Source organism: Cynocephalus volans, chromosome X (genome assembly GCF_027409185.1).
Source record: "Cynocephalus volans isolate mCynVol1 chromosome X, mCynVol1.pri, whole genome shotgun sequence".
Classification (NCBI taxonomy): domain Eukaryota; kingdom Metazoa; phylum Chordata; class Mammalia; order Dermoptera; family Cynocephalidae; genus Cynocephalus; species Cynocephalus volans.
The window spans coordinates 165,204,225-165,224,576 of record NC_084478.1 but is presented as its reverse complement, the minus strand read 5'-3'; the positions used below and the strand labels follow the sequence as shown (position 1 = coordinate 165,224,576).

Here is a 20,352-nt window from a genome sequence, read left to right as displayed (position 1 = left end):
AGCTTTGTCTAGTGTAGTCTTTCCAAGAAGTTGGCATTTGAGAGAGTTGAACTGTGATGTGAACGTTTGATTGAAGATTGGGTGGGATGGGAATCTCATAACAAAAGTAGGGAGGATCTATAATTTTCAGACACTTCTCTTATCAGTGATGAGTAGTTTAGAAACTAACATTGCAACTCTAACATGGCATAAATCCTGTCCAAGAAGCATGAGGATTGTGGGTGACATATAAAGGTTACTTATACAAGCAACAACATGCAAGAAAATGAACCGCGTGCCAGGCACGCCTTTGGACCTTAACATGTGCTGGTTCTGAAGGTACATTTTCAATCCTGGTTGTACTTGAGTCTCACTAAGAGTGGAGAATCAGTAGTAGGGAAAGGGCCCCAGACCTTCTGTTCCCTATTTTGGAATACTCTCACTGGATACATGGGTGCACAATTCGGAGATGATAACCTCTGTTTTTTAACCCGTAAAGTACAAGTGAATAGAGACATATTATTCTTGCAGTATACTCTTTAGTACTACCACCTGGCCGGGGGTGGGGCTTCTCCTAAATGAGGATTCTGAGCCATTTCTAGCCATAAGTCTTTTCTGGAAAGGAACAAAAGAAATGGGAAAAGGACTAGGAACCTCCTTTTTAGGCACAATGGCAGCCATCACAAATGAGATTACCCAAATCTCACCATGAGATAATGTTACTGTAAGAAAATATACTGAAATCTGGAGATAAAACAGAAATGAGTGTAGTGAATACAAACTCATCTCTCAAGACATATTTCAAATAGAAAGAGCCATTCTGGATTTCACCTTCTGATTATACTTTGTAGCCATGGGATTCAGCCCTAACCTCCTGCAGGTGAGGTTTTCACAAGTCAAGGCTTCCCCATATATCAGTGATCTCAGCAGGCTGGGCAGTACACCTGTCTGGTCAAGAGACTCACAGTATAATTGGACTGTGGGGATGCTAATGCTTGTCTGGGGAAATAAACAAGGCCCTGAGGATGCATCTGGACATTGGGGGTACTTGGGTGCCCTGCTGCTGCTGAGCTGGGAAACTGCAGAGCAATGAGACGTGAAAGCAGAAGTCCCTTAAGGAGCTGACTCCAGGGACTGGCTGCCTGGGGAAGGGGACTCTTCATATTTTTCTTTCCTATGCATCATAGTCCCTCATGTGTCATACTGGACACTCACCACCGGCTGCCAAACCCTGACCATTCCTAGTGCTTCCTTCTTGGTCGTGTCAAATACATTGCATTTCCCGTGGACAGCATCAATGCCTTCACCAAGGTATGCAATCCACTGTCACTGGCCTCCTTGAAAACATGACTCAGGATCAAGTCAGACAACAGACAGCCACTGCTCACAATCAGCTGGCAGGCCACAATGGATAGCTTACCTTGTGCTTACGCTTGCCCTTGGGGGCTGGTTTTTCCACAGCTGTGGCCGTAGTCTGTCGCTTGGGCTTTGAGGCAGTTTCCTTGTGGTCTGGCTTGGCAGGTGCTGCAGGGAGTGAGTTGTGGCCAGGTACTCTAGAGAGTAAGTCAAGGTCAATCTTCACCCAGAGGTTTTTCGGATTCTCGTGATCTCGTAGAGGAGACAGCAGCTCAGTTTGCCCAACAGGAATGGATGAAAAAGCTGGCTCCTCATTGCTGATGGCTAAGTTGTTGCCACCACTGCTGAGTAAGGTGCTGAGGGTCAGGTTGACACCAGAGGTTTCCTTAGATTTGGCAGTATTACCTCCAGGAGCAATGCAAGGAGGCAGCACTTTTATCTGCAGGGTCTCTTCCTGATCTGTGCTGGAGTCAGATGTAGACGAATCTGTCTCGATGAATTCCCGGGACTTTGGCACGATCTTGCCAGGCCCTCTGGACTTCTTCTTCTCAGCAGCTGAGGGAATGTTAGGCCTTGGCTCTTTCCTCGGGACTGGCTTGTGAGCAGTGGCTTTGCTGCGGCCTCTTGGTGGGTCAGGAAGCTCCATGCTTTCTTTGTCTTTGGGAGTGCTGCTGGTAATATTTGGTTTGGGCCAGGTAAACTCGTCAATGCTAGTGTTCTTCTCAATCTTTTTGGGCTGTTTTTTCCCAATTGTCCTTTGAGAAGCTGTCACAAGAGTTGCTGACAACTTATGCTTCAAAGCCTTTGTTTCTGGAGTTTTCTGAGTGGGCCGAGGACGGGCTTTCTCCCTAATGAGACTGAGGAGAGGCCTTTCTTTGGGTTCAACCAGAACCTGGCTGGGGTTTGCCTTCGTTTTGATCTGGACTTCCATTGGCTGGATGATTGGAGGAGGCAGAGAAATTGTCTCCATGGGTGTTTCATTTTGGCCACAAATAAATGACTTGTTCTGGGATGTCACTTTGTTAAGCCATTTATCCAGTTGCCACTTGTTGGTTGAGGGTGGCTCAGGCTGCAGATTGAGAAACAGTAGCAAGGAAAAATTTCACATTTGGGAATAATTCAGGAGAACTCTCAGTACAATGACTATTTGCTAATAACAGCTTTGGATGTTAAGTGACCATTCACACGTATACAAACATACACACTCATACACACACGTAAGCACACACTATCCATGAGAATATCCATGAGCCAGATAGGAACCAGCTGCTTTCTACTTATTTAAACTAATTTCCACTCCTCTAAAAATATTCTCCACTCTGGCCAGGAAGGAATTATTCACAGAGAGATGTCCCAGAGGGTGAGCAGGGGTGCCTGGGAGGAAAACCTGTTCCCAAAATCCTTTGGTTGGAATTAGCACTCAACCTTTCACCAGGTGGCTGAGGTAATGGTCTCTGATCCTGAGAAGAAATTTCAAAAGGAAAGGCTTTCCCTCCGCCAAAGTGATCTCCTATATGATGCTGTGATTCACTGCAAGCAGAACAGTCCTTTTCTATTTTTACTGAAGGATGAAAATATTTGATTTCCAAGAAAAAAACAAAACAAAACAAAAAAGCACTGCACTTTCTTCGGTGTATGAGCAATAACTTGTTTATAGGGACCTGCATACAAAAAAACCACGGAAATGGAACATACGATTCAGGTCCTTGATCCCAGCTGTGAATTCTGCCAGTTAAACTAAAAGAGGTATCATTTTTAATAAAAGATCTCTTTATTATTTGTTATGAATATTCATGGGCTACAAAGCTGACCATCACCACTTGTGCCCAAGATGTGATGGCCAGATTCACTCTGGCAGCATGCCTATTACCACAAATTGCAATTATACCCCGTGTCCCCCACCCAATTAATTCCTGACCTCCCTCTCCTTCCCCCTTTCCCCCACTCCACTTTGTATCCCTAGGTGTGCTCTCTCCCTGTGCAAGTCCAATGCAACACTGTGGTCTTTCCTTCCTTCCTTCTTTCTCTCTTAGCTCCCACTTATGAGTGAGGAAGAGCTCTTCTTTTGAAAGCCATCAGCTGACGCTTATGGCACCAGCCAACAGAGGGAGACAGAATTAAAGACACTTAAGTAGCTGTGATGCCAAACTGCACAGGACAATGGCAGGTAAGAGTAGAGGACATCGTACTGGCTGCCACTGTTGGCAGCATGTCTCTGGGGTTAAGAACATCAATCCTGGCAACACACTGACTTGGGTTTTAGTCTAGCTCTACTGCTGTCTATTTGTGAGATCTCGCGGAAGTTATTTTTTAACCTCTCAGAACCTTATTCCCTCATCTGCAAAGAAGAGATTATAACAGTAAGTGCCCTAGAGGGTTGTTATGAAGATGAAATGAGAAAGCACAAGTCAAGAGCTTAGCACAGTGGCCCACACATGGTCCATATTCACTAAGTGTTTGCTGTTATTAATAGTAATATTACTACTGCCTCCTTCTATTATTCCTTTCTGATTGACAAACAAGTGTATGACGAGCCGTGGAGGGGGTGGATTTGCTTGCTGTACCTGCTGCAGGCTCAGGGGAACTGAGAAGTTACACTGAACTCAGAGGGATGGGGAGGGAAACACTACTACTTTTATTTCTAAATTTTAGTTTGGTATTTTATGCAGCAGTGTTAAATGTTCGCACAAATTTTTATCAAACACACTTGAAGGATGCAAATTGAAATGAAAAACACGTGACCTCTCAACCATCATTTTACCTTTAAGAAAAACCATACCTCTTGGGTCTTATTGGCCAAATGGCAATTCATTACTTTAATTGCTTCGATCTAGAGTAAGGGTGGGCGTCCCCAGGGCCAGAAGTGGGTCTTGACTGGCTTCGTTGATTCTCTTGAAAGAGAAGCTGCTAGCCCAGTCATTACTATTTTAGTTTTATACGTGAGGAAGCTTGAGGCTTACAGTGGCTGAGTCACACAGCATGCAATGCACATATGTAAGGGACAGTGTGAATATGTTGTAGAGAAAATAAAAATACTATCAAATACCTGAATACTTTTCTCAAATAGTTATTGTGCTAAAGTAATCATTGTGCTGAAAGTGTGTGTGTGTGTGTGTGTGTGTGTGTGTGTGTGTGTGTGTGTGTGTGTGTGTGTGTGTGTGTGTGTTAGGGGTGCTGCCTAACGGACAGGCAGACTGTGTTTGGGGCCCTGGCAACTTCACCCACCTCTGGAGTGGCCACGCGAGGTGCCTCATTGGATTCACTGTCAGTGGTGCTGCTTTCAGTGTCTGAGTCCGACTCGGAGCTGCTCTCTGACTCGCTGGAGCTTCCAGAACCCCCACTGGCTTGCACTGCAGGTGGGGGCTGGGGTGTGGCCAAGGGTGAGCTGAAAGAAAAATGGCATCATTCATTGCCTCATTCAGTTTCAAACTAGGTGGAAAACAGCCCAGTTCAGCATAAGGACCTACAATTTGTGAGACACAGGTAGAATGGAGTGTACCATTCCCATTTTACAGATGTGAAATGTGAGTATCAGGAGGCCCAGTGACTGCCCCAAGGTTAAGATTTTATTAGAACCAGGTCTACATGTCTCCAAGTTCCTTGGGTTTCCATCACACTGTCTTCTTTCCCAGGAAAGCCTTGCACCCTCACTGCACACGAAAACTTGAAGCCAAGGTTGCCTGCCTTCCAGACGCAGACACAGAAGTAGAGCCTTAGATACTTAATTGTCTCATTTTTTTTTTTCAGTTAAGATAATTTTTAATTTCCTTTGCCATCTTATTCAAAACCACACAGGTTTGTCGAGCGACTCTGATCTTAGCTAAAGAGATAGTATAGTCCCTATCACCAAGAAGGGGTGAATTCAATCCTTATTTTAATTGGAGGACACTGAGGCCCAGAGAGGGGGAGGGGCTTGCCTCTGCTTCACAGCTATTTGGAGAGCTGAGAGTAGTACCTAGCACGGGGGTCTCCCAGCTTCTCAAGAGGTGGTGGCTGTGCTGAGTGTACTCAGAGCTGAGGGCCAGCATCAATGGGACAGGAGTTGGTCCTCAATTGCTGTCTGCTGGGGGTATGAATAAGGGAATGCAAGAATGCACTTCTCAGCTTCCTCCACCATAATTTTTGTAAATTCTTTGTAAAACTCTTACCGGGAGGTATGATTATAAGGGACCAACCATCTCTAATGATTGATTTTAAATTTGTAAAGCTGACCAAGCAACACGTTTGGAAAGTGACACCATTTGCTACTCTGCCATTATTGATAATCGATGCTCTTCCTTACCAATCATTCACTCTCTGTGCCCCATAACAAATCAACCTCAGCTGCCTCTTGGCACGCTCGGGTATGGCATCACCTTTCTGTCCTTTTGCTCATTGTCACTTTGCACTGAATTTTGCTCTGCTTTCTCTCAGAAATGGGGTTTGAAACTTGGGGGAGTGTTCTAATTTCCCTCTGTCTCTTCAGCCTAGATCCCCTTTGGAGATCAGTTTAGCTCATGGGAGGGGGTGGGCCCAGGACCTGGGCATATTCTCTGTGGGGCCCAGTCTGGCCCACCCATCTGCCTGGCCATCCATCCGTCCCTCTCTGCCTCTCACACACAGCAGCAACTTGCCTTGCTCTCCCCCCGCGCATTCCCCAAATCCAAAGCAGCAGCTCAGTCAGGAGGGCTCATTCCTGGCCCTGGAGGTCCCCTGGTCCTGTGGCCCCAGCTACAAATCTGAGAAAGATAGACCCCGAAGGATCCCCCTACCCAAGAATCATAGACCTTCATTCCTTGCCTGAATCCAAACAAGTCCATGCCTCCACCCATACCCTCTCCAGCGCCTCTTCTCCCACATTCCGGTTCTGGCCCGCTGAGCCGGAGCCACACTCAGCTGCTGCTTGGGAAGGGACAGGATCCCTGTGAAGCCAGCATGGGCTCCTCATCAGCCATTGCTCAGCATAGAGCCTTTCCATTTCATGTGCCTTTCATCCCTACAGACTTGCCCTGTCATCCCTCAGGTAGGCATTTTCTTTCACAGAGTGAAAGCTTGTTTTAAAATGCTATCTGCTAAATAAGTGTTATCTGCATATATTTCTCTGCCAAACACACCAAGAGATTAGGGGAAGCACAAGAAATAAGGGACTATATCTCCTTGGAACATGTGTGTCTCCCCAAAGGTGAGGGGAAAGGATGAGACCTGTAACTCAGTCCTCTTTTTCCCCTGAATTTTTTTGCCAACCTCCCTTTAATATCAGTAATGATTCTATATTTATGCAAAGTATCCTTTAAATCTAATCAGTTGCTTTTCATTTGGGTTACTAAATAAAGATTGAGAGAACATATCTAAGTGAGACTAATCCAGAGATTAGGCTCACTTGGCCTCAATTCTCCCCAAGTAAAGTTTCAAATATAACACAGAACATCTGCAATATTGAAAATACCAGGTGATGGATTGAGAGATAAGATCTAATTTGTGTCCACATTTATGGCTTTCAAGTGCAAAGGCTGTTTCCTAGTATCCTTTCATATCTATACTTTATTTTCTGGCTTCTCAGAAGAAGCTGGCTATCCTAATATCACCAGACTAAAATAGATTCTAGATTTACTTTGAGATGTTTCTGGATAGAGTTCTCACTTACTGAATTGTTTCTGAGCAATTTCTGTAAGAAACAAAAAAATCCCAGGGCTTACTCGCTCAAAACCAAATGCACTGAGTGATGTACATAAGGCACAGATGTTTTATTGACCAAAGTCATCTTATTCCTCAGCTAAATCAAAGCTTCACAGATTTAGTAGGAAACTTGATGTGTGTGTGTGTGTGTGTGTCTGTGTGTGTGTGTGTCTGTGTGTTTGTATACAAGTGTTCCTTGTCCAAAGCCACTCTGAGGACTGAAATATTTGGGTATTCAGATTTTAAAAAAATTAAAAAGAAATATGGTAAATATACTATATATATATATCATATTCCCAATGGGATCTGGGGAATCACCCCTTAGCAAACTCTTTAATATTGCTTCAGTAACATTTGTAGTAAGAAGAATAAACAAATACCTTAAATAAATACCCTCACATTATTTTAAGTCAGGTTTTGTAATCAAATGAGTTTGTCTCATTTGAACTTTTTGAATTTCAGAATTGTGATTAAGAGATTACGGACATGGATAGAAACCATATACGAAAATGGACTATAATTATAAATAGATATAGATATAGATATGAAATAAATATTATTTTCAATATATGAGCAACCTTGACTGAGACCCAATGAAATGAGACCTAAAATTATTTCTCCTAATAATTCTTATAGCCATTGCTATGTTCTCAGGTAGGACCCCATAGCCAGTCAACGTTGATACTTAGGGGAAATTAGCACAAGACGAACAAAAAGAAGTACATCAGCTCTTCATACCCACACATAGATACTTAGGGATGAGAGGGAGGTGGACTTTCGCTCACGGAGGACACTATGAGAATTCAAACTGGGGGTGAAGGACTTCAGTGTCCTAATGAGAAAGAATTGCTTTCTCTGGGCAGTTGCACAGCTGGAAACAGAGAGCCAGCATTTCTGGAAGGGAATGACAGATGTTTAATTGGAAGCAAAATTGCTCTCCCCAGCACCTTCCTGTCCTCTTCTGCTCATGGGCTTGCTGGAGACTCTGGCTGCACCAGTCTGCTGAGGAGTGTAATCTACGCATCTGAGTCTGGGCCTCACTTCCTGTGGGCCCACCTCGTGCTGGGTGGGGCTGCTCCCAGGGACAAAAGGTGAGTACAAAAACAAAACATCGTCTTCACAAACAGGACACACATCAATATTGAAATAATTGGCCTAGGACCACATTCTTGTCTGGAATCTACTGTGGAACTTTCAACTTGGCAAAGCATCACAATGTTTCACTTTCAGTTCTTCGCTGAAATCCTTTGGCTGTTTAGCTAGTTAAATTGCCACTTCTGTTACAGTTATTTTCTTATGTCACTAATTTATTTTCTAAATGTATATTAAAGTGGCTATGAGTGAAGCTAGTCCACGCAATACTTGATTCTGCCTAGGAGAAGAAAGACTAATGTGCATTTTACACATCCCTCCTTCGCCACCACTGTATTAAAATTATTTCTACACATCATTTACTCTCATATTTTAATAAACTGCTTTTAAAAAGAATGCAAGTGGTTACAATGAAGATAATGTGTGATAGTAAAAATCATTAACATTTAATATATTAAACCATCTATTCCATAGTCTGTAAATATTAAAAGTGTACTATATGACTTCACCCCTAATGGAATACAACTTCTCAGAGGACCCACATTTGTAACAATTTCGAAGTGAACTGCTAAACCTTTTCAAAGATCAGATTTTTCTCTTGTATTCCTCAGAGTGAGTTCCTTTAGTAAGTAGAGTGAAGCCTCATTTTAATTATAACCCCATTCATTACGTCTTCATGGTCACAGGCCAGACTGAGGGCAAAGAAGTTGGCTTAGCAAGTCGCTGACCCTAGCAGGGGAGTACAAGGCTGGGGAAGGGGATCGAAGGGCAGGCCAGTGAGCGAGAAGCTTGGGAGTCATTTAAAATGTCTTCTCCAGACAGGTTTGGCCCTGCTGTGGGACGATTCAGAGTACCAGGGTGAAAAGATGAGCTTTAAGAAAAATCCTAAGCACTCTAATCTCTGGACATAACAGTCTCTCAGGGCTTATACTGACCAGGCCTCCTCGGCAATAAAGGGGTCAATTTGTGACATCATAATAATGAGAAGACGCAAGAAAGATGAAGAGTCTGGAAGCAATACTAAAGAAACTGGGACTACTTTCCATGAAGAATTTTGGGCAGGGAGAAGGTTGCTCACATAATGATAGTCTTCAAACAACCTTAAGGTCTATCCTGGGGAGAATGGATGGGCTTGTTCTGAGGGCTATGCAAGGTAAATATAGGACCAATGAGTTAGAGATCTAGTCAGGAAGATTTCACCACAACATCAGGAAAAACTTTTTAAAATGTACAGCTGACTAAAGGAGGAATGTACATCCTTGTAGAACAGTGAGCCCTGCACCCTTAGGTGACCAGATAGCCTGCCGGCTATAGAGTGTGGTAGAGGGATTCCTATTATGGGTCTGAGGTGGGGTTTGATGATCTTTAAAGTGGCTTACAACTCAAAGATTATAATCCATATGAAACTAAAGTGTATAGAGGATTTTAAGGGAGGCGGGTTATGGACTCCAGGAGAAAATGTGTGAGGACACATTTGCACAATCCATTCTCCTCCTTAAGGAAGGACTGAAATGACCTGCTTATGACCACACTTTATCAGTCACAGAGCTATTGGATGAACCTTTGAAGATTAAAACTGCATTTCTGTAGGGCTATTTTATGTCAGACTTTTCACTAATTCAGATTAACAGCTTCCAGAAAGCTAAACATCTGCATCAGTGCTGTTCGAGTCTAATCCTAATTTAACTATAAATTCCTTTCTCAGGAGATAAACAGGGATGATGAATTGGCCATTCTGCTCAATCAAGCTGTGTGGGCATCGAAAAGGAGAGGTTGCAGAATGGGTAACAACTCTGTAGCGGGAAGTGTGCATGGGAAGATTCAACAAGCAAGTCCGCAGAGGATTGATCTTGGCAATACATTTCACAAGGCCCAGAGCCGGCCAAAGACATGTAGCATAAGATGTTTAATGGGAGAGTTCTGTATTAATCCCTAGCCTTTAGTTGAGACTTATATGAATTTCATTACCTTGACTGTTTTCCAGTTTTATAGGGATCAAATGTCTGTCTACTAGATAATTTGGAAAGGTTTCATACTTGATTTGATCAGTAAGTTGTAGAGACGGCTCTGAGGCAAAGAAAATCAACATGCACAACTGATTTTACCTCTCTTACCTACTCATTTTATTCTCTGAACTCTGGATTCCAGAACTGGAGCAATACATCTGCCTCACCACACTAGGTCACCAGAGGCAGACCCTCTGAGCCCTGAACCTACTGCAGCCAGCAGGTGGGAAGAATCCACTTTTATCTTTGTCAGCAGTTTTGAAATCTTCCTCCAGTTTCCCTGCCTCCTGAAAATCCATTCAGCCCATATGTCCAGTGAAAAGCATATGCAGCAACAGAGAGTGTATGCAGAAGCTTAATATATAAAACATATAAAAGAAGAGTTGCTCTGGTAGAAACAAGGTATGCAGTGAAGAGAAGGAGGCCAGTGTCCCCAGCAGCTTGCTCTCCTCCCTGGGATGGCCCCAAAGCACAGTCTGAAGGTAATATTTCATATCCCAATATTATCACAAGCAACTCAAAATCAAATATGTTCTGTGCTATTGACAAGCAGACAGTCAACACTGTCTAGTTGTGATCTTAGTCACATCCTGACAGTTTCAAGGAAATAATATTTGTCCAACATGGACACACTGAGTATGTCCTGTTGTCTGATACTAGTATTTTTTTTTTTTTTTTGACCGGTAAGTGGATTGCGACCCTCAGCAAGGTGTGGTCTGCACCACGCTCAGCCAGCAAGCGCACCGGCCATCTCTATATAGGATCCAGACCCGCGGCCTCGGCGCTACCAGCGCCGCGGTCTCCCAAGTGAGCCACAGGGCCAGCCTTGATACTAGTATTTAAAATGGAATCTTGGGACTGGATGGTTAGTTCAGTTGGTAAGAGCACAGTGTTGTAACAACAAGGTCATGGGTTTGGATCCCTGTACCAGCCAACGGATCTTGAGATGGAGAGATTACCCTGGAGTATGTCGGTCCAGTGCAATCACAGGGGTCCTTCAAAGTGAGAGAGGCAGAAGAGGAGATCAGATCAAAGTGATGTGATGTGAGGAGGACCTGGCCCACTGTGCTGGCTATGAAGATGGAGGAAGAGGCCACAAGCCAATGAATGCAGCAGCCTCCAGAAGTTGAAAATGGCCCTAAATTTACAGCCAGCAAAAAAAAAAAAAAAAGAAAAAGAAAAAGTACAACTACAGACAGATCTTACATACGATCCAGCAATCCCTCTTCTGGGTATATACCCAGAGGAATGGAAATCATCATGTCAAAGAGATACCTGCACTCCCATGTTTACTGCAGCTCTGTTTACAATAGCCAAGACATGGAACCAACCTAAATGTCCATTGATGGATGATTGGATAAGGAAACTGTGGTATATATACACCTTGAAATACTACTCTGCCATAAAAAAAAATGAAATACTCCCATTTGCAACAACATAGATGAACCGGGAGAAACTTATGTTGAGTCAAATAAGCAAAGCACAGAGGGATAAATACCACATGTGCTCCCTCATATGTGGGAGCTAAGAGAGGAAGAAGGAAGGAAAGAAAGACCACAGTAATGTGTTGGTCTTACTGAGAGAGGGAACATTCCTAGGGCTACAAAGTAGAGTGGGGGGGAAGGGGGAGGAGAAGGGAGGTTGGGGGATAATTGGGTGGGGACACAGGGTACAAAAGTAATTTCTGGTAATGGGTATGCTGCCAGTATGAATCTGGACCTCACATCATGGACACGAGGGGTGACAATTAGCTTCGTATCTCATGAATATTCATAATAAAAATAAATAAATAAATAAATAAATGGAGAGTTCAATCTGACAACTACAAGGAATTGAATTCTGCCAATAAGGCAAATGAGCAGGAAATTGTTTTTCCCTTATAGTCTTCAGAAAGGAATGCAGCCCTGCTGACACCTTCATCTTAGTCTTGTGAGACCCATGCCAGACTTTTGACCTCCACATCTCTAAGTTGACAAATTTGTGTTGTTTTAAGCCACTAAGTTTGACGTTATTTTGTTACAGCAGCAATAGCAAGCTAATGCAAAATCCAAATAGTTAAAACTCTGAGCAAAGCAGTTTTAAAACTGAACACATTTTCTTTTGTTTATAAAAAAATTTAGTTTTCTTTCAAAGATGTCTAAAAATACCAGCCCAACCTGGGAAGGAAACCTTGCTGGCCACGTAATGTGCTGGGAAGCAGAGCTCAGAGTCAGGAAGATACTAATAGATTACCACCACATTGATAGGCAATGAAAGAAATTATATCTTCCAGAGAAGCTGCAAACCAACTGTTTGCAACTTTCATGCTAACTGAAAATGACTGGCTTCTCATATTTTTCAATCACCAGCTGCTAGTGCCTATTTCTCCTAACTTACCTGATACCTATTTTCTTTCTGAGTGATTTTTATGAGCAATTTTGGCAATGGCTTTTCATAATTACATTTGACTTGCAATCAATCAGGGCTTGTTTTTCCTTTGTGTGGACTGACCAGACCAAGGTCTGTGACCTCTTCTTTTCCTTCCTGTGCCCTTTCTCTCGGTTTCAGTCCATTTTACATATCTAAATAGCTACATTTCCCCTGCTCGCTTTCAGAGATGGATTTAGTACAACGGGAAGAGCATAGGATTGGAAGTCAGATGAACTGCTTTTACATGAGTGTCATCTCTGATACTTTATCATTGCATAACCTTAGGCTAGGCAATTAACATAAGGGTTTCAGTTTCCTTATCTGTAAAATGGGAATAATACATCACATAGGTTTTTAAGTGGACTGGAAAGGTAATTTAGGTGAGAGAATTCTATTAATCAATGAATCTGAAACTTTTAATGGGCACAGGAATCACCTGTAGTTCATACTAATTTGCAGATTCTAATGAGGTAGGCTGGGGCAAGATCTGAGCTGTGTATTTCTAATACAATCCTAGGTGATGCAAATACTCCTGGTGAATCACATTGAGAGTAGCAAGGCTAAAATCCACATGGGGCTGTTGAGAGATGTAAGCTGTTGAGAGAAAAAGAAGTTGGTGAGATATGATTTTGAAACTAAAAGCTACAACACAATTTTGAGATCAGATGTGGATTTTATTTTTCCATAATTATTCTGTGCTCCTTTAGCAACAGAGAAAGTCAACTGCCCTGTGCCATTTTTAATGACATGGTCAAATTTAAGCTTTCTTGGTGCAATTGTTCCTGAAGAGTTCTTATCAGATTCTTTCCAATGAGTAGGGAATTCAGCTTACAATTTTCCTGAGGCTTCTTGCCTGCACCGGTAGTTCACCAAATGCATATTTCTTTCCTGTGACTATGTCCTATGGATCACTGATGAGGTTCAAAGGTGGCTTGCCACTGTTCTAGCAGAGAGTCAGGGTTGTAGCCGACTGTATCCATGGCTACAGCTGGGACCCAGAGCATAATTCAGATGGCAGTGCTAATCTTAGTGACTATTAACCGATTGTTGACTATGTTCCAGGGACTTGCACTTTCCCTGCAGTTCCTCCTTTAATCTGCACAACAAGCCTGTGAGTTAGACACTCTTCCTACTCATTTTACACATGAGAATACTGAGACTTAGCACCAAACAATATCAATTTGAAAAACAATTCTAAGGATATTATGAAATAAACTTCAATATGCAGTTTCAAAGAAACAACAAAAGGCATGTGGATTCAGCCTCACCGCAGAACATGGTGAGATGGCACTGCGCAGGATGCCAGCGTGTTTCCTGTGAGTCTGGTCAATGCTGGCTAATGGGCCAGTATGTCTTGAGAGCATCATAATTTGCATATGGGAGAATAAACTGATATTTTAATTTCTCCGGAAATAAGTTTAAAAAACACACTGACTTTTTTTGCCATCAGTCAGAACCTTTTCAATCAGACGAACAGGTAGAGAAATAAAAATCATACACAGCCAAGTATTTTGTACCTTTTGCCTTTAAAGCCCATTCTTAAAAATGGGAGCAAGGAAGAGAAGAAAGGCAAGCAAGTAGCTGTGCACACTGACTCCTGTGCACACTGACTCTCTCTGCCAAAGCAGAGAAGGAATGATTGATTGGCAGCTTCCATTCCTAAGGAACCCAGAGGAGGGCCAGCCACAAGGACTCTATAATAAGGTCAAAGCCTTCTAATAAAGAACTACATCAGTCACAAATCCTAGGTGGAGCAGGGTGTACTTTGACTGAGTGACTTAAACCCAGAAGCTGCTTCCATGCAGGAGTCTCCCCACTGTGTTTCCTGAACTAATCTGGAAAGGGGGCCCAACTGCTTGTAAGGAGAGTCCTGGCAGTTGGTGGGCAGAATTCCCCAGGAAAGTATAAAGCATGCTAAGGCAGGCTCAGATATTCCCAGGGACAGGCTTGGAGTGGCTCAGCACAAGCTTCTGCCCTTTGCCCCGCGTGATGTCTTCTTTCCTGTTGCTTATCACACTTAGACCCGCTGCTCAATTTGGTAAGTGGGCATCCTTCCTCCAATCTCTCCGTAGACTACATTTCTTCCATGATATCTCTCAATGCCAATCTCCTTATCAGTATTGTCTGCTCCCTTTCAAGTCTGGTCTCTTACCTGATGTATCACAGACACTTGAATTAGAAGGTAAGCTTCTAAGGCCAGAGGCTTTATCAACCACACACTGTGTAAAACACTTCGTGTGCTTAAGACACCCCCAGTGTAAAACCATAAAGAAGTCTTCTCTATAGATCTCAGGGAGAACTGTCCCCAGACACATCCTCTGCCTGTGGTTAGGCACTTAACCTCCCTTATTGCCCTGTGCTCTTATGGTCCCAACAGGATATTGTCATCATCAGATCAACGAGACCAGAATACTTTTTAAGTACAGAGCACTCGATAATTTTCAAGCCATTCCACTCCCATGACCTTACCTTTTGTGGCAAGGGATTTGATTGCCACAAGAACACTGGGTGGTAGGAAGGAGCAGGTATCCTCCTGCTATACCAGTGAAACTCCAGGGCCTCTTAACCAAGGTTATGTGTCTGGGATCTGTTGAAGGGTGAGGGGGACCATTGCCTAACACCAAGTCTAGTTTGAGGAAGTGAAAACAATCAGGAATCCACTATAAAATCCATACTTTCAATCATATCAAAAGGCAACAGGAACTCAAAATTAATCCCAAATGTTTTCTTCAAGTGACCTGATGAGATAGGTTGCAAGAATTCGGTGTTAAAAACACTGAAGGCTTATGACCCTTTATGCCAGGAACACCTTGTCGCAGTTGGCTCATTCAAAGTCACGTGCACAATTTCTAAAACAAAACTCAGAGAGTTTTCCTAACTTTCCTTAGTGTGTTTTACTCCTTAATCATGTCTGAAATATATGGGAAACATGACCGTTAAGAAGGTAAGTGAATGGTAAAAACTGCAACTTGCCAAATTGCTGCGTCTGACCCTAACAAGAGGAAAAGACAGTAACACAACACATTGCCGCGAGAAGTATAGGCTGAACAGACAGCTTGCCGGGGTGCCACCCACACCAGGCCATAGATTACTTAATCAGGGAAAAGTTGCTGATTGTCCTCTACCATGAAACTTCCTACAAATGTGGTCAACACTTGCTGGTTCCACTTCCTCACTACTAGAAACTTCTTTCTTTGGTCTATTACAACCACTCCTTAATGGCCACCAACAAGCCCTATCCTGCCTACTCCCCACTGCAAATCGGATGTTTTTTTCTTACTCTCCTTGACCTCACTCCCTTGTGGACTAAAAGCTTTAACTTCTTTTGTACTCGACCTCTGTGACAATAGTTGTATCATGAGAGCCCTTGGTTTTGGAATTCACAATGACTTCCTGGCAGATAGATGCATTCTTCTCTACAAGATTTTCAGAGATCTAGCTCCATCACCACCCTACCTTAGTGCCAGGTTTATTTCCCACTATTCCCAGCACAACTGACACTTTTGTCTCTTTGCTGCTACCAAACTGCCTTCAGACCTTTGTTCATCCTGTTGGCTCTGTCTACAGTGACACTTTTTCTCTCTCTTCTGCTTGGCTAAATCTTTATCTTTCAAGCTCAATTTCAAATAACATGAAGTCTTCTCAATGACTTTAATTGTTCTTATTTCCCTCCACTAACTGAATCACAATTTATCACTTAATTATTCTCAATATATTTTATTTCATTGTGCTAACATGCACACCTAAATTACTTGATGGCAGGAACCAGATTGGAAAGTCATTTTGTGTACCCCAGGATGACTGGCATGACAACTTGTATGTAATTTTCCTGTTATGAAAAGAATATTCCAAATGACCTTATAATATATAGTTTTGCAGCACCAAGTTACCAGATAAGGAATAACACTTAACTATGAAACTTCTACTTATTACTGATTATAAACAGAAGTCAATGCTTAGGCCAACCTACTAAAAACCAAAACACCCGGAAGCACAAGTTAATTTGATGAAAATAATTAGGAAAATAGGTTGCCTGATGATGGCTTTGTAATCTTTCATCTGGCTGTATGGATGCTGGCCCATCACAGTGCCCAATTCCTACTTCAGCCTCAGTTCCATTGACAAAATGAGACTTCTCTGGATGGATATTTTAAATCTAATTTGTATTTAGAGCAACAGCTGTTGATGGGCTGCAGAGTGTGCATACATGCATGGACCTGAGAAATAAATGGTGTGGCTCTTACTGAAAATGAGTGCTACATACAAACAGGCCTTCCTAATTTTGATTAAAATGGTGATTCCATTATTCTGATTTTTGTGAGATGTGAACTGCTCTCATCGTATCATTTTGACACATTAACCAGCCCAGTCTACGTGGTGCCTGATATTAACTCCCTCTCTAGTTGATGATTTTTCTGGTGGCATAATTAATTTTCTCATGGAAGAAAAAATATTCAATCAATTTTGGATTAAATATGAGACTAAAGGACTTTCACAAAAGACAGAACTAAATCTCCTAGCCCACATGCATTGCTAATTATGACACACTCACATTAAGAACAAGAAGGTGTTCCCTTCCCATGATAAATGGGCTTGAAAATCCTCCCTAGCATTTACTATAAATCACAAAGACCATTAATAAACATGCAGAAAAAAAGCGACAGTTTCTACAAGAATTCACTCCCATTCTTTGCCTAAGACTATCAATGTCATATTTAAAGCTGACATCTTAAATCTTCTACACAAAAGCCCTTTAAGTCAAAAAAGCCCAGCTATTTTAAACAGAATTTCCTACACCTTTTATTCTGAATGACAGCAAAGGAAGTACTGGATCTTTAAGCCCTTAACACTACCTGTCTGGAAATCTTACCTTCCAGCTAATAGTCTCCCTTCTCATCAATGCTAAATTGAAGGAGGTCAGGTGCAGATGGGAGGAGAAGGGACCACAGTTTCCCCATGCTTGGGGAGCTTATTTGATTTTGCACCCTACTCGCCTTTGATGTAAATAGAAAAAGTCTGTTAATGGCCACCAGTAATAAGAGAGCTGAGTACAGGCAGCCTCATCCAACATTGATTCCTGTATGTGGAATGACAGGGCTTACAATTGAATCTACGTCAATAGCAAAAGGAATAGCAAACCTGTGTTACAAATGAACAGAGCCAATTAAAAGCTGACCTAGAAAGAAATGTAAACAAACTTAGGCACTTTACCAAGAACTAGCAGGACCTGTGATAATGACAATCAGGCTGGTAGTAATAAAGTCGGGGTGTTTGGTTTTATATATAACTAGGAGGAATTTGTCATTCTGAGGAATTTGGGAAATTTAGCAATTCCAAAAGAGGCAGAATTTAGAATAAAAAGGATTAAAAACAGGTAATTAAAAATACTTTCAGCGGTTAAGCAAATTACACTTGTGGCTGACCCCTTCATCAGAAAGGCCTGGGAATCTGCATGTGTGAGGGTTATGTCACATGTCCTTTTAGTATGTCAACAGCAAATCACCATGATACAGGGTTTCTACTAGTTAAATTCAAATATATGCACATCTTAGGGATTATCGTGTAGACAAGGCTTTCACAACTTGGGGGGGGGGGGTTAAAGGTCCAAAACAAGAAAAATATGCTTACTTGCAACATACATGAGACTTATACTTCCAGTGAGATACAAGTATGTTTCTACCCTGACCGTATCAATATCTCAATATCCAGTGTTGTTTCTGTGAGCCCTACAATGCTCCAGCTTCATAATGACAAAACCTGGGTGTACGACTCTGCCAAATGAAAACTTGGGCAAGAAACTGGCAGAGAAATGTTTTCCAGAGAGGTTATATGACAAAACACTTCCTTTGAATATAATTATATCTCAATATGTATTTCAGACAACTTTGCCTAAATTTAAGGAGTTTGAATGAGAGAGAATGTGTGTGTGCGCATGTAAGTGTGCCTGTGCCTGTGAATGTAGGCAAGTGTGTATGTGTATGTGCATGTGTGTGTGTACGTGTATGTGCATGTGTGTGTGTCTGCATTTGAGCGAGTGTGTATGTGAGTGTGTATACATCTATTGACTAAAATTCAAGATGGCTAATTCCAACAAAAGCAAAATAATTTCAGCATTAACTAAGAAGGCTGTTAAGAAGTAAAAACCATATTAGGAAAAGAATCATCCTTCAAATGAGGTGCATAATTTTAATTTTACAAATAACAAAGCCCAGAATTTCTTTCTTCTCTCCTTCCTCTTCCTCCTCCTCCTCGTCCATCTCTTTCTGGTATCTTACTTGTTAAAGTCTCATTATTCAACATAACACTATCCATTTTTAGTGATCCTTCATTTCTGAATTATATTATAAAATGTCTTGGGAATGTCCTTTTTGAGAGCTTTCCCAGTATGTGCTCTTTTTAAATTATTTGAGTCATTATAAAGGGAGAAAATTTTTTCCTCCAAATCTCTTCTAAATATATCTTGCATGCCTATGACAGGATAATTGTATGAAACCTAACACAACATCAAACATTTAGAAGTTTTTAATATTTGTATTTATATTTATTAGTTGACTTCCTTCTAGCATGAACGGGGAGAAAGAACTTAACCTCTTATAATTTGCATGTTATCAATGTTTCTATAGAAGGGCAAGAAAGGGCATGGGATCAACTGGAACATAAAGAGATTTTAATCAATGCTTCCCTTGCTGGGCTCTTTCTTTAGAGACTGCATCTTTGGGAGTCCATCCTGTGTTAACTGTGTCTCAAAATTGTACATGGATCTGCAAGAGGAGGCCAAAGCAACTTTTGCTGTGTGATTTTACTTTCCTTTAATACGATGGTTTATATACTGTGGTATTCATTTATTGGTCTGATGGTTTTTATGAGCTGTGATTCAACATAGGTTCTTTTCTAGTATCATGCTTTATAAAGATATGGGGAATGTAATATAAGTGTGATACTATTACGGTATGTGCCATGCAAGACAATACTGTAAATATGAAGAGAGTCTGAAAAGCTGCTTAGCAAAATGATCTTAATATACAAGGCAGTGTGAAAATGTAAGAGGAATCTATAATGACAACGAAGATTAGCCATTTGCTCTCTAACCTTATTTACAGAAGCAATCAGAGGTATTCAGGTCGAGTTAATGACCCTGTCTCCAATTAATTCAATTGTCTACAAACAACACTGGTGCAGTGGCTGTCTCAAAGTCTGCCTCACAGTCTCAGAGGGAATACATAAGACTCCATTAAAAGTGACAATAATAATGCATTTATTACTGAAACACTATTGTATTATAAATAAATTCCTCATGTTAAATTATGCTCCACGCTTTAACAGAAATTCAATTACTGAAATAATAAAAAGACGGTGTATTTGCCAAGTGCTTGGACTATAATTTGGCTGCTTAGTTACCAGCGGTTGGCTGTTTTGCAATTTCTTCTTCATAGACTATTTCTTTTGAATAAATGCCAGACTTTTTCATACAAATTTTATGAACAAGTTGCAAAATGAAATTTTGAGCTTTTGAATCCAATTATGAAAGACATAACTAAATCTATTACTGAAAAAAAAAATTCTAGTATGCCGTTGTTCAGAACTGTCTGGTAATTGAGGTAAGCACAGGTGCTGCTCATTATGGACCATTGTGCACCATCTGAATTCTGGGAACTGTGGAATTCAGATGGTTTAAACTCTGTTTGTGTGAATAACAAACAGGCCTGATTCTGCGCTTGTTTGTACAAGCTTGTACACAGCTCATTTGGGACTTCGAAGACACCTGCTTACCCTTTTGAAGCCAAAAAGTATCATTTCTGTTCTGGCTATCTTTTCGATGACAATTTTACAAAAGCAACATATTTTGTGCTCTCCC

At 41.6% G+C, this 20,352-nt stretch overlaps 1 protein-coding gene across 1 annotated transcript in view; it reads right to left on the bottom strand.

The window, feature by feature from the left end:
• The window catches only part of AFF2 (ALF transcription elongation factor 2), a 369,137-nt gene that overhangs the window by 37,599 nt on the left and 311,186 nt on the right, over nt 1–20,352 (bottom strand). The window contains exons 10-11 of the mRNA XM_063084949.1: nt 4,561–4,720; nt 1,400–2,404 (exon numbers count right to left, since the gene is read on the bottom strand). Coding sequence (XP_062941019.1) covers nt 1,400–2,404; nt 4,561–4,720 — 1,165 coding nt within the window. The remainder of the gene's footprint in view (nt 1–1,399; nt 2,405–4,560; nt 4,721–20,352) is intronic.